Raw genomic sequence first — 14970 nt, forward strand, 5'->3', positions numbered from 1 at the left:
AAGGTTAAAAAAACAGGATGTGGCCGGGCACAGTGTCTCAGGCCTATAGTCTCAGCACTTTGGGAGGTCGAGGAGGGTGGTTTGCTTGAGTCCAGGAGTTCAAGACCAGCCTGGGCAACATGGCAAAACCCAGTCTCTACCAGAAATACAAAATAATTAGCAAGGCATAGTGGCACATGCCTGTAGTCCCAGCCACTCGGGAGGCTGAGGTAAAAGAATCACCTGAGCCTGGGAGGTCGAGGCTACAGTGAGCCATGACTGTACCACTACACTCTAGCCTGGGTGATAGAGTAAGACCCTGTCTCAAAAAAAAAAAAAGGATGTGAGGAAGTCTCTCAGTTTCAATCATGGATAAACAATATTAATAGAAATGGGAGTTTTAGTTACTAATTCTTTGCCACCTTTCTGTCCTTGGTATTATGCTGACTTTTGTTTAAACACTCACCTATATGATTTGACAACACTTAAATCTGGATTTTTCTTATCTAAGTTGAAAAAAACATAAACCCAACATCTTGATTGTAGGTCGGCCCTTTCTTCTAATTTACGTTTTCATTTCCAGAGGTCTCATTTTCCTGATTTGTAAAATGGCTAGAGCGATGCTGATATTCAAAAGAATCTGTGGCTCCTCAAGAGTAATTCTAGTTAGGCTCCTTTTTTGGGGTAACTTGATATGCAAGAGCATAACAGATGAGTAAACTACTAATACATAAATTAGTCAAGAAGCATAAATTAGGTTCTTCTGATCTTATTAAGCATTGTTGGAAGCCATATTAGCTCTTTCAGCAATGGGAATTAAGCTTACATCTGGTTTTAGTTCAGTGATTCTTTTGTTGGGGGGAAAATATGAGTTTGCAAAAACCTAATACTACACATTGTCAAAAATAATACAATTACTAGAGTCAATAATGGTAACAGTAATATGCTAACAGTTTGTGGGTTTTTTTTTTTTTTTTTGAGACAGAGTTTTGTTCTTGTCACCCAGGCTGGAGTGCAATGGCACGATCTCGGCTCACTGCAACCTCTGCCTCCCGAGTTCAAGAAATTCTCCTGCCTCAGCCTCCTGAGTAGCTGGGACTACAGGCACCCGCCATCACACCCGGCTAATTTTTGTATTTTTAGTAGAGATGGGATTTTACCATGTTGGCCAGGCTGGTCTTAAATTCCTGACCTCAGGTGATCCACCCGCCTCAGCCTTCCAAAGTGCTGGGATTACACGTGTGAGCCACCGTGCCTGGCCACTAACAGTTATTTTTATTTTTTAGAGACAGGGTCTTGCTACATTGCCGAGGCTGGACTTGAACTCCTGGCCTCAAATGATTCTCCTGCTTCAGCCTCCTGAGTAGCTGGGATTACAGGTGTGTGCCACTGTGCCTGGCTTTTTATTTTTTAAAGCCTATGGCACCCGCTACTCCCCAGGCCCAATTCCCCTCAGCTTCTGAGATCAGGCAAGACTGGGCACATTTAGGGTGGAGTGGCTGTAGTCGCTAATGGTTAAGGGGTATTTACTGTGGATACCAGGCACTGTGCTGAGAATATTACAGTCATTCAACCCATTTAAATCTTAGTGTAAGTATTTGTCCTAGTTTGTAAGTTTATTTCTGTTATCCCACTATACTTATAAAAGGGATCTCTTTTAACTCTCAGAAGTGGCATGGTCTAGATTTTAAATCATATGGCCACCTTATTTAACACTCAGAGCCACCCCTGAGCTTTGAGTGTTAGAGTGGTCAGAGACTGGTATGTCAGTCACTCCCACTACTAGGAGCTGTTTTTACTCACAGAGCACTTCTCACACTCACTGTGTGGATTTTCTTCCTCCACACAAACCAATGCTCCCAACTCTCTAGACACCAACTCGGTGTCCAGTGATTCAATTCTGACACCACCTGGCATTAGCACACACCCCACAGGTTAAGGGCTCAGTCCCACAAGACTGCCCCCACTTCAGATGCCAGTCACAGGTCTGGGCCTCTCATTCTTCTGACCAACTAGCTATAAAATCAGAGGTTCCAATGATCCTCTCCTCAGGTTTGATAATTTGCTAGAATGGCTCACAGAACTCAGGAAGACACTTTACTTGCCATTACCAATTTATTCTGAAAGATACAATTCAGGAACAGCCACATGGAAGAGATGCATAGGGCCAGGCCTGGAGGAAGGTTCAGAGCTTCTGGGCCCTCTCCAGGCACGTCACCTTCCCAGCGCCTGGATGTGACCACCAACCTGGAAGCTATTTGAACCCCACAGTTTAGGTTTTTTATGGAGGTCTCACAATGTAAGCACAACTGATTAAATCGCTGGCCAGTAGTGATCAGGTCGAACTCTGGGGGTCAGGTGTGGTTGGTTCCTCTGGCTACCAGCCCCCATCCCGAGGCTATCTGGGGGCCCACCAGGAGTCACTTCATTAGCCTACACTCAGGTGTGGTGAAAAGGGACTTATGAATAATAAAAGACGCTCTTCTCACCTCATCACTCAGGAAATTCCAAGGGTTTTAGGAGCCTGGATGAAGACCAAATGCACATTTCTTATTATATCACAAGATCACCGTTATGCCTTCATTCTTTTTTTCACTTGTTCACTGTCTCATTCATTCAGGCATATAGAACAAATTCTCCATCCAGTCTTCAAGCTTCTCAGTATTTTTGAAGCAGTGGATTCGGATGACCTCAGAGGACATGTCACGCTGAAGTACTTATACTCCAGACTTACAAAAGGACCTCAGCAGCCCGCCCAGGAAGGTTTTATGCAATCTGTAGCCTGCAGGTGCCTATGATGGCAACCCCAGGGACAGACATGAAAAGTTGACATTTAGGCCAAGAAATTTAAAAGTTCCTCTAGGTTATCTAAACCGTAAAGAGGGGCAAGCATCTGCTGTTTAAAAGACAGGCAGCCCATTGCTGAAAATAATGACTGCATTTGGAAGCCAAGGCCAAAGACACCAGCCAATTGTCAAACAGATGAAATTCCACTGGTGTACTGTGGTAAGCAAATAGTTGGAAGGCTAAACACGGGGTAGGGTGCATTGGTCAAAGAAAGCGTGTGGTTTCCAAATGACCACGCAGCACATCTGGGGAGGGGGTGCTGGGCGAGGCTGGTAATTTGCACTGATTGATTGGATCAGCCTCGCTGTGTCAACATGTGGCTGGGATGTTCCGTCTACGGGAAAGTATCCATGGAGAGGCTCCAGCTCTTACGGCACTGCTTGGGGAACTTGCTGAGCTGAAGCCACAGGATTTGGACACACTGAAGACCACCCAGCACTTCTGGACAGTCTGTCCCTTATGGATTAGCAGACATAATTTTCCAAACCAAATAAATTTTATGAGTTGTTGAAGGAGAACATGCTATCACAAGCAAAATTACAAGCAAGGGAGTGTGGGCCTGCTTGGGAGCCGCTGCCCTCAGCGTCCCTCTGAGCACTGTGCTGGAGCAGGAGTAGCTGTTCTCTGAGCACGTCGCCTGGCCAGTGATTTCTCAAACAGCTTTTGGGGTTTCACAGAGGACCAGGAGTATTTACCTCCAGATTCCCTTTAATTCAGCTCTTGCTGAAAGAGTAAGGCTAGACACGGGGGTGGCTGAGACCATATTCTCCTGTGAAATATATTCCTAGATGAATCAAGAAGGGAGCTGCCACAGTGAAAGGCAAGAGCATTTTAGTAAAATATTCTTTGTAAGTATTTTGAAAAATCGCCGTGGAGAGTAAAAACGCCAGTTGGTGTGATCAGCGGCGGGGCCATGAAGCGTGTGCTCCACTGTGGGTGTCCGGCACTGTGAGGAAAGAATCAAGCGCCGCGCCGCACGTTCACAGCGCCCTTTACTCAGTATCTCACATAAGGACCAAATATAATGCTCGAACTCCTCAGGAAGCTCACTCCACTTACTGGGTGAATTTTGACAGAAGGTTTAGAGTAGGTAGAAAAAAGGCCATTTTATTTTTTTCGCCATGAAACCTGCATTTTGACCATTTTTTGAAACATCAAGTGACTTAATCTTCTATTTCTCTTTTTAAATCTCACTTTCACAAAATCCTGGATTATAACCTTTCATATACACTGAAATTAAAATATGTATCCTAATTTTTAAGAGTTATAGATTTAAAAAATGGAAATACTCTGAACTGTAAGAACAACGGTGGTTTTGAGCCTGTTTAGTTTTCCAAACGCAACAAACAACATAATGAAAATGTATTTGAAGATGGAGGAGAAGATCCATTTATGACAGTGAAAACATTCAAAACACAAATACAACAAAACATTAGGAACAAGAAATGTGTAAATCCAATGTGTGAAAAATATATACAACACTCCCTTCAGATCACAAAAGCTGAACAAATGGTAAAAACATATGTGTTCTTGAACAGGCGGACAGACAGCCTTAACATGAAAAAGCCAGCTCTCTCAATAATCTATATACTTATAGGAGTCTTCCCCCAACAACACTGAGTGTCTTCCCTGCAACTAGAAAAATTGGTTTCAAAGTTTATGTGGAATATAGGACAAGCAATGATAGCAAAACAAACTAAAAACAACCCTGGTAAAGAAGAGAAATCAAAGGGAATGATCCTTATTTTGTATTGAACACAGTTGATGCCAGCACTAAAGCAGTGATACTGCCGCACGCACATGCAAGAGACCAGAGAACCAGAACAGAAGGTAACAAAACAGGCCTGACTATGTGAGAACTGAGAATGTGACAAGGGAGCCACCTAAGCCCACAGGACTGCGCTCCAGAGGCGCGCACCCTTTATCACACTCAAGAGGGCGGACATGCTTTACCACCTGAGAGTGGGGAAAACAACCGTATTATTTCAACAAATGATTTCAAAACAAAAAACAAAGAGGGATTGAAAGAGACTTAAACTATAAACCAAAGGCAATGTGTAGATTTGAAATTTGAACTCTTTTTTTTTTTTTTTTTGATTTGAACTCTGATTCTAACAAACCAACTGGAAGAAAAATTCTAAGACAATCAGGATAATCTAATTCCTGACTAGATATGTGATGATGATAAGGAACTAATGTCAATTTTAAGATGTAATAATGGTATTGTAGTTTTGTTTTTTTAAAATGCATTGTATAGCAAGGAAGGGTCTACATATGTAACAATTCTCCAATTTCTCACTGAAAGTATTTAAATAAAGAATTAGGCCTGTCACAGTGGCTCATGCCTATAATCTCAACATTTTGGGAGGCCAAGACAGGTGGACTCCTTGAGCCCAGGAGTTCAAGACCAGCCTAGGCAACATGGTGAAATGCCGTCTCTACCGAAAATACAAAAAATTAGCCAGGCATAGTAGCACACACCTGTGGTCCCAGCTACTCAGGAGGCTGAGGTGGGAGGATCGCCTGAGCCTGGGAGTTTGAGACTACAGTGAGCCAAGACTGCACCACTGCACTCCAGCCTATGTGACAGAGTGAGACCCCATCTCAAAAAAAAAAAAAAAAAAAAAAAAAGAATTGAAAACATAAACAGTATTAATAAAATGATTTAAAAACCACAGTATTCTTAACAAAATGTCAGGTTTATAAGCAGTAAGTATCATTTTAAAATCACATTGCATGTATACCTTGAATTCGGAAATGTGAATGCTTTGGATCTCATTATCTGAGACTGAGAGGGCTCTGCAAATTACACCACATGGTGGATTCACAGTGTTTTCAAACACTGCAGACAGAACCACTCGTAACTTGGAGTCATGACTACAGCAGTAGTCAGAGGCCATGCAACAATTTTCAGAGTGGGGTCCAAAGAACCCTTTCCAGAGAGGGAGGGAAGAACTGAGATGCGTTAAAAGAAAAAATCATTATTTTAAAAATTCTCATATTTTTCTTGGGCCTACGTGGAAACATAAGAAGAAATAAGTACACTTTGTTGGGTTTTGTAGTAATATATATTTTTTAATTTTGAAAACTTCTCTAATTTTTAAATTTTATCTAAGTTATTTTAGATAATTTTATTAGATATTTGTATGTATATATACAGTATATATTTTACTTATATATTTTAATACATATTTTAGATTATTATTTTGGAATTTTACAATATTCTATTTGAAAAGTAACATTTATTTATAATGTATTTTCTTGCATTTAAGAATGGATCATTGGCTTTAAAAATGAGGATTAAAAGATTCAATTTCTCATCCTACAGATGTTTCATCAAGAAAAGATGAAACTGGCTGGCACGGTGGCTCACGCCTGTAATCCCAGCACTTTGGGAGGCCGAGGCAGGTGGATCACCTGAGGTCAGGAGTTCGAGACCAGCCTGACCAACATGGAGAACCCTGTCTCTACTAAAAATACAAAATTAGCCGGGTGTGGTGGTGCATGCCTGTAATCCCAGCTACTCGGGAGGCTGAGGCAGGAGAATCGCTTGAACCCGGAAGGCAGAGGTTGCGGTGAGCCGAGATTGCGCCACTGTACTCCAGCCTGGGCAACAAGAGTGAAACTCTGTCTCAAAAAAGAAAAGAAAAGAAAAGATGAAACTGACACATCAGAGAATTCTCTGACTCATGAGATGGAGACAGCTGCTTACAGAGAAAGTGGGCTAAACTGTAAATAAAGACAAAAAATGTGAGGAAAGTTATTTTTCCCTTGCCTTTACAGATGTTAATGATTTACCTTATTGTGTCTTATGCAACAATATTTCAAATACTGTTATGGTGCAAGTTAACTGCCACATCAGTTTGAGACCAATCATTCAGAGTCTAAAGAAAAAAAAATTAATTTAAATGCAGATGTGATAAATTAATATGTCACCAACAGAACTGTACTTCTGCCTTACAATACAATCTCTGGACTTACTGTATTGCTTGTAGTTGTCTGGTATCAGCACCAACTTAAGCACGGAAGCTCTTTTATATGAAAGCTGGCCACACACCCAAGTGGTAGGGAAATAAAGTACTGAATAACTATTTTGAATCTCCTGGTTTTTCCTGGAATAACCGTGTTGACATTTGCACTGATAGCGCAAAAGCAACAGTGGGTAACACAGCTGCGTCTCAGTGGGAATCAGAGTGGAGACAGCCCTCACGCTACTCTTCACCACCACACACACACAGTCGAAACACCGCATTTTCACATACGAATGTTTGATGAAGCAGTTTAACATACTGATTTTATTAAACTGTTGCCCTCAAGGATACTTTTAAAAAAGAATTCTGTATGGTGAAAAGGAAAGTGTGCATAAAGCACTTCTGCTTCATAACAAAAAACAATGGTTGCCTGGAGAGAAGCACTCCACTTGTACACCTGCACAACTCTTTCAGTGGTGGGCTCACTTGACCACTTTTTGTCATGGAAATTGACCTGAAAGAATGACTAGCAGACAGGCAGTGGTTAGTCACATTTTGGGATTAGGCACATACTTTCTCAATAATTAGCAAAGTGACTCAGCCCCCTAAGGAAAACGACTGACAGTGTTTGTAGCCCATGATAAATTTTAGCTTTTAAGCAGAAATTAGAATCTTGGAAAATCTATGTCCACCAACATAAGCTTGACAGCTTCCCAATACTCAAAGTCATTTCTGATGAGCTCCATGGTGGCAGTAATGACTATAGGTTTTGATACTGCATAATGAAATATGTCAATGTTTGGAAGATATACATAACTCAATGAATGAAGATTTTCCAAATGAACCATGCATAATGCTACAAAATTATGTGTGTTGGCAAAAAAGATCCATTCATTGAAAGTGCAAGACAGACCAATGGGTTTTAATGTAACAGAGTATGGAAAGTTAACTGACATAATTTCAGATTCCACATTGCAACTACCCTTTAAAAAATGACCATTTTCAAATTTTGGTGAGCTATCAAAGCAGAATTATCCACAATGATCTGCAATGGCTACTAGAATATTCCCGCCTTTCCCAATTACTATCTATGTGGGGCTGGATTTTCTTCATACACTTCAACCAAAACAACAAGTCCCACCAGAAGCAGATATGAGAATTCAGCAGTCTTAGGGTAGAAAATGAGACCTGCAAAAATGTAAAAACAATGCTGCTCTTGTCAAACATTTTTTTTTTTTGCCATGGAAAAGAGCATTGTTTTTCATAAAAATAAGCTATTTGTGTTAACGTGTAATAAAATTATTTTTATTTTTTAAGAAACACATTTTTAAAAATTTAGTTTCAAATATGATAAATATTAATAAGGGTTTAACAGATTTTTAAAACTCTTGGGAATGTATGAACACAAAGAAGGAAACAATAGTCACTGGGGCCTACCTGAGCAAGGGTAGGAGGGAGAGGAGCAGAAAAGGTTAACTATTGGGGACTGAGCTTAATACCTGGGTGATGAAATAATATGTACAACAAAACCCTATGACATGTGTTTACCTATGTAACAAGCCTTCACATGTACCCCCAAACCTAAAATAAAAGTTAAAAATAAAAAAATTAAATGCTTTGGGATCCTCAGTAATTTCTTTTTTTTTTTTGAGATGGAGTCTCGCTCTGTTGCCCAGGCTGCAGTGCAGTGGCACGATCTCAGCTCACTGCAATCTCCGCCTCCCAGGTGGAAGCGATCCACCTGACTCAGCCCCCCTAGTAGCTGGGATTACAGGCACACACCACCATGCTTGGCTAATTTTTGTATTTTTAGTAGAGACGGGGTTTCACCATGTTGGCCAGGCTGGTCTCAAACTCCTGACCTCAGGTGATCCACCCACCTTGGCCTCCCAAAGTGCTGGGATTACAGGTGTGAGCCACCACACCTGGCCGGGATACTCAGTAATTTTTAAGAGTATAAAGGGTACTGAGACAAAAATGTTTGGACGCTGCTGTCATACAGTCTTTCCAACACACCGCAGCCTTCTAAGAAAAGGAAAAACGACGCAGGATGACGGGAAACATGAACACCACTTACAGCAAAATGGCCTCGTTTACGGCCTCAAAGAACTCTGGCTGGAGGATTTCCTGAGGTTCACGTCCGTGACAGATGAGCAGAGCCTCCACCAGGGGGTCAATATCTGGCAGGGTAATAAGTGGGACACAAACTCGTGACAGGGACGCCACTCGCTCGGGAGCCATTCTATGGAAGAAATAAGAAATAATCACTCAAATCTAAGAGCCACACATAATTAAGGACATATAAAAACCTTCATGCTAAAAAGGTCAAAGACAGATCACCTGTTCTGCCTCTAAATAAAGAGGATGACTCTAACAGCATCGATGAACACTTCTCTTTTATCCAATTCTTTAGGAAGAAATCTTTTAGCTGCCATTGCTGTTTCAGTGTCATTCATGGTCAGGACTTTGTTCTTTATATCCACAGGCACTTAAGATGTCCAAAACACAACTCCTGAATTCCCTTCCCAGTGTTCCCTTTCCCCAGTGCTATCTTGTTTGCTCAGGCCCAAATCCTGATTCCTCCCTTTCTCTCAGGCCCCTCATCTGATCCATCAGTGAATACTAGCAACACATCTGACCTCTTCTGAACACCTCCATCACTGCCCTCCTAAGTGGAGAGTAACCCACCACCACCTCCAGCCTGGGTGACGGAGTAGCCTCTGGACTTCTTGTTTCTGCACTCATTCCTATAGTTTAACATCAGAACAGTTCCAGCACCCCTTTAAAAATTCAGATCACAACACTTGTCTGCTCAAAGCTTTGCAATGGCTTCCCACCTCATGTAGAGAATAAGCAATGTCTTTCACTAGCCAGCAAGTCCTTCCATGGTGGGTCCCCATCTGTTTCACTGGCTTCATCTCCTTCCACTCTTACCTTTGTCTTTTCTGCCTCTGACTGCCCCAAATAAAGTCCTGCTGTTCACTCTGCCTGAAATACATGATTAGCTCCCTGGTTGCAGCTCAAATGTCCCTTTGTTAAGTGAGGTTTTCTCTGATCATCCCATGTCACTATACTGTCTACCATGTGTGGCAATTTAAATGTAAATGAATTAAAATGAAATAAAATTAAAAATCCAGCTCCTCAACTGCACTAGTCACAGTTCAAGTGCTCAACAGCTATAGGTGGCTGGCAGCTACAGTACCGAACAGTGCACATTTACAGGATGTGCCTGGGACTGCAGAAAGCGACACTGGACACTCGAGCTTCAAGTGCCCTCTTACCCGTGCTTTACTTCTCTTCCTGGTACCTTTCACCACCTGACCTACACAGTATTCCCTCGTAGTACTCATGGTGCGCCTCCTCCTCTGAGGGCAGAAGCTCTACAATGGCAGGCAGCTTCTCCTACTTTGCCCACCACTCTATTCCTAGCACCTAGGGATAACTCCTCACACACAGCACATGCTCAACAAATCCATCTCCAGTGAATGATAAATAAAATGAAAGTTCTGGGTGGAGGCTATTCTAGGTATTTTCATATGTAATTGTAAATACAGAAATTTAGTCTTGTGTCTTGTGAAACACAAATGGCACCACAGTATAGAGCATATAGCTGTTCCTCATTCTTAAAAACTTGCTGCCTATTATTAAAACAAACATGTTCTGTAATTTAACAATGCCACTATCAGTAGGCACTGAGGCTGTTTCTGGTTTTTCACTATTCAGACAGGGCTGTGGTGCTACCCTTGCCCATGCCTGTCTGTGCCCATGTGTGAGTACTTGCATATTAAATTGCCTTCCAAGGTCAGGGGTGGTGGCTCACACATGAAGTTCCAGCACTTTGAGAGGCTGAGGCAGGCAGATCGCTTGATCCCAGAAGTTCAAGACCAGCATGGGTAACATGGAGAAACCCCATCTCTACAAAAAATACAAAAATTAGCCGGTGTGGTGGCTTACACCTGCAGTTGCAGCTACTCGGAGGGGCTGAGGTGGGAGGGTTGCTTGAGCCCAAGAGGTCAAGGCTGCAGTGAGCTGTGTTCATACCACTGTACTCCAGCCTGGGAGACAGAGTGAGACCTTGTCTCAAAAAAAAAAAAAAACTGCCTTGCAACAGACCACACCAATTTACTTTTCCACCCTTTCCAATTATATCATTATTTGTTTCTATTTCTTGCAAATTTAACGAACAAAAATTGCTATTTCTTTGCCTTAATTTGCATTTTCCTGATAACTTGTGAGACAGTAATTGTTACCCACTTGTATTTCCTCTTCAGAGGATTTGTTTATATATTTGTGTATCTTTGTCCTATTTGTTCATTTAATACCTATTTATTGATCCCCTACTGTAGTCAAGGCTCTGTTTGAGGTGTACGTGATACAGATGCAAAGATGACAAGGTCTCATCAGGGAGAGGAACAATATAATGCCAGATGATACTGAGTGTCATGCTGAAAAGTAAAGAATGCTCAGAAGTGACAGAAATTTACCAAGAAGGTGACATGTGAGCAGAGCTCTGAAGGAAGTACATGAACAAGCACGTATATATCTGGGAGGAAAACATTGCAGACAGATGAAAAGCAAATGCAAAGGCCCTCAGTATCTGAAAATAGCAAGGGGAGCAACGTGGCCACACCCAGTGAACCGGGGAGGATGATGGAAAGGCTTCCGTAGATCACTGTAGGGGGCCTGCATATTCTTTTTTTAAAAATTTAGTTTTCATTTTTATGAAATTAATAAACACAACTATATTTTTTGTTTAGACTATTTATTTACTTTTGAATTTTTATTTTAATAGCTTGTGGGTAAAAGTAGTTTTTTGTTACATGGATGAATTGTATAGTGGTAAATTCTGAGATTTTAATGTACCCATCGCCCGAGTAGACTGCACCTAATGTGTAGTTTTTTTCACTACCCTGCATCCCACCCTTCTCCCCCTTCTCAGTCTCTGAAGTCCATTATGTCACTCTGTATGCCAGCAATGTCCAATCTTTTTGGCTTCCTTCTTTTTGGAAAAAGAAGAATTGTCTTGGGTTACACACTAAATACACTAATACCAACGATAGTTGATGAGCTTAAAAAAAAATCGCAAAAAAACTCAATGTTTTAAGGAAGTTTACAGATTTGTGTTGGGCAGCATTCAAAGCTGTCCTGAGCTGCATGTAGCCCACGGGCCACAGGTTCGACAAGCTTGTTGTATGTCTCTGTGTACTCATAGCTTAGCTCCCACTAATAAGTGAGAACATAAGTTTGTGATTTTCCACTCCTGTGTTACTTCACTTAAAATAATGGCCTCCAGCTCCATTCAAGTTGCTGCAAATGATATTACTTTGTTCCTTTTAATGGCTGAGTAGTGTATATATACCACATTTTCTTTATCCACTGATTGGTGGATGGGCACTTATGTTGGTTCCACATCTGTGCAATTGTGAACTGTGCTGCTATAAAAATACATATGCAAGTGTTTTTTGTTTTTGTTTTTGTTTTTTTTATATAAAGACATCTTTTCCTTTGGGTAGACAGCCAGTAGTGAAATTGCTGGATCAAATAGTAGATCTACTTTTAGCTTTTTAAGGAATCTCCATACTGTTTTCCATAGAGGTTGCACTAATTTATATTCCTACCACAGGTATAAGTGTTCTCTTTTCCCCACATCCATGCCAACATCTATTGTTTTTTGACTTTTTAAAAATGCCATTCTTGCAGGAGTAAGGTGGTATCTCAATGTGGTTTTAATTTGCATTTCCCTGATGATTCGTGATATTGAGCATTTTTTCATATGCTTGGCCATTTGTACATCTTCTTTTGAGAAATGTCTATCATGTCCTTTGTCCACTGTTTGATGGGATTGCTTTTTTCTTGATTTGAGTTCCTTGTAGATTCTGAATACTAGTCCTTTGTCAGATGCATAGTTTGCAATATTTTCTCCCACTCTGTTGGTTGTCTGTTTACTCTGCTGATTATTTCTTTGATGTAACTACTTGAAATGGTCAAATAGTTATTCAAAGTTAATCAAAATAGTAACTTTTGAAAGGGCATTCCTATCCCCATTTTCTGATGTCCAGAAATTACTTTCAACCCTAATTAATTCTTTAGTACTTCAATGTGTTGTTTGTTGTTCAATACAAATTATAACATCAAATTTGTAGTGGGAGGGCTGGGTGTGGTGGGCCTGTAATCCCAGCACTTTGGGAGGCCAAGGAGGGCAGATCACCTGAGGTCAGGAGTTCGAGACCAGCCTGATCAATATGATGAAACCCCATCTCTACTAAAAATATAAAAATTAGCCAGGCGTGGTGGTGGGCACCTGTAGTCCCAGCTACTCAGGAGGCTGAGACAGGAGAATTGCTTGAATCCAGGAGGCGGAGATTGCAGTGAGCTGACTTCGTGCCACTGCATTGCAGCCAGGATGACAGAGCAAGACTCCGTCTCAAAAAAAAAAAAAAAAAAAAAAATTGTAGTGGGAAATCCATCAGATTACAGAGAAAAGAGAACTCCAGGATGTTTCTGATAGGAACATAAATAAATAAGCACAAACACTTTGGAGAACAACTGGTACCATTTCTTCTTACAGGTTAGGGAGACAAACAGGACTGTTTGTAAAAGGTAGATTCAATCTTGCTGTGAATTTGTACAGAAATGAATAAATGATGATTTATTTACAGAATGGAATGCTATATGGCAGTTTAAATGAATAAACTAGACCTACATTATCTGCATACATAAATCTCAAAAGTTGAATGAATGAAGAAAGCAAGTTGCATAAAGATATCCATAACATGCCATCCTTATGTAAAGTTTTAAAGCACAGCAAAATGTGAAGTAAAAGTGTTAAAACACGGCAGGAAGAATCTACACCAACTTCTTGGGCGTGCTTGCTCCAGTGGGGAGAAAAAAGAAATGTAATAGGAGAAGGATGCTTCAGCTCTAATTGAAACTTTTTCTTAAAAATATCAAATATAAATAAAATGTTAGCACTGTAAAACCTGGGCAATGGGCACACAGTTTTTCCATGACATAAGTGTTTTATAATAAAACTTTAAAAAAACCAAAATACAATGTTAACTAGTAAAATACTGAAAATGAAAATAATCATGCTAGGTGTGGTGGCTTATCTCTGCAATCCCAGAACTTTGGGAGGTTAAGGTGGGTGGATTGCTTGAGCCCAGGAGTTTGAGACTAGCCTGGGCAACATGGTGAAACCCTGCCTCTACAAAAAAATACAAAAATTAGCTGGGTGTGGTGGCACACGCCTGTAGTCCCAGCCACTCGGGAGGCTGAGGTGGCAGGATGGCTTGAGTCCAGGAGGTGGAGGTTGGGGTGAGCTGAGATCATGCCACTGCACTCTGGCCTGGGCAACAAAGCAACACCCTATCAAAAAAAGAAAGGAAAGAGAGAGAGAGAGAAAAGACAGAAGGGAGAGGATGGGAGGGGAGGAAAGGGGAGGGGAGGAAAGGGGAGGGGAAGGAAGGGGACGGAAGGGGAGAGGAGGGAAGGGGAGGGGAGGGGAGGGGGAGGAAGGAAGGGAGGGAGGGAGGGAGGGAGGGAGGAAAAAGAAAATATTCATAATAAAGGAGTTACTTCCTGCCTTAGGTTCTTATTTCCAAAATAGCAAAAGTAGCTCATTAAAAAATAATCATCCTTAATCAGTCTTAAATTGCTTAGTATTTATTTCCCTCTGGAGTATTTTTTCCCCTTTATTTACATCTTTTTTGCACTCTTCCCATTATTTGATTGTACTGGTCTCTTTTCAGGGTATTTCTATAGAATTATTTGTGCTTTTCATTTTCTCACCCTTGGACAGAAGACAAGCAGTTTACAAAAGTTTTTAAAGTCTCCTGGACCACAATTAAAAGACTCTGCTGGACGGTATCAGCTGAAACAATCCTCTTTTCTCTTTCTTTCTTTTTTGAGACAGGGTCTTGCTCTGTCACCCAGGCTAGAGTGCAGTGGTGCAGTCTTGGCTCACTGCAACCTCGACCTCCCTAGGCTCAAGTGATGCTCCCACCTCAGCCTCCCTAGTAGCTGGGATTACAGGTGCTTGCCACCACACCTGGCTAATTTTTTGGGTTTTTTTTTTGGTAGAGATGGGGTTTCTCCATGTTGCCCAGGCTGGTCTCAAACTCCTGGGTTCAAGCAACCCTCCCACCCTGGCCTCCCAAATTGCTGGGATTAGAGG

The 14970-nt window shown here is 41.3% G+C and overlaps 1 protein-coding gene across 10 annotated transcripts in view; it reads right to left on the minus strand.

Moving 5' to 3' along the window:
- FANCC (FA complementation group C) overlaps window positions 1–14970 on the minus strand; it is a 218132-nt gene that overhangs the window by 41740 nt on the left and 161422 nt on the right. For all 10 annotated transcript variants that reach the window (XR_008509829.2, XM_024251894.3, XM_054520284.2 and 7 more), the window contains one exon: window positions 8875–9039. Coding sequence is in view for 9 of the 10 variants with exons in the window: in XM_024251894.3 (XP_024107662.2) it covers window positions 8875–9039 (165 nt within the window). In the remaining variant the exon portion in view is untranslated. The remainder of the gene's footprint in view (window positions 1–8874; window positions 9040–14970) is intronic.

This window comes from Pongo abelii, chromosome 13 (genome assembly GCF_028885655.2).
Source record: "Pongo abelii isolate AG06213 chromosome 13, NHGRI_mPonAbe1-v2.0_pri, whole genome shotgun sequence".
In the NCBI taxonomy this organism is placed as follows: Eukaryota; Metazoa; Chordata; class Mammalia; order Primates; family Hominidae; genus Pongo; species Pongo abelii.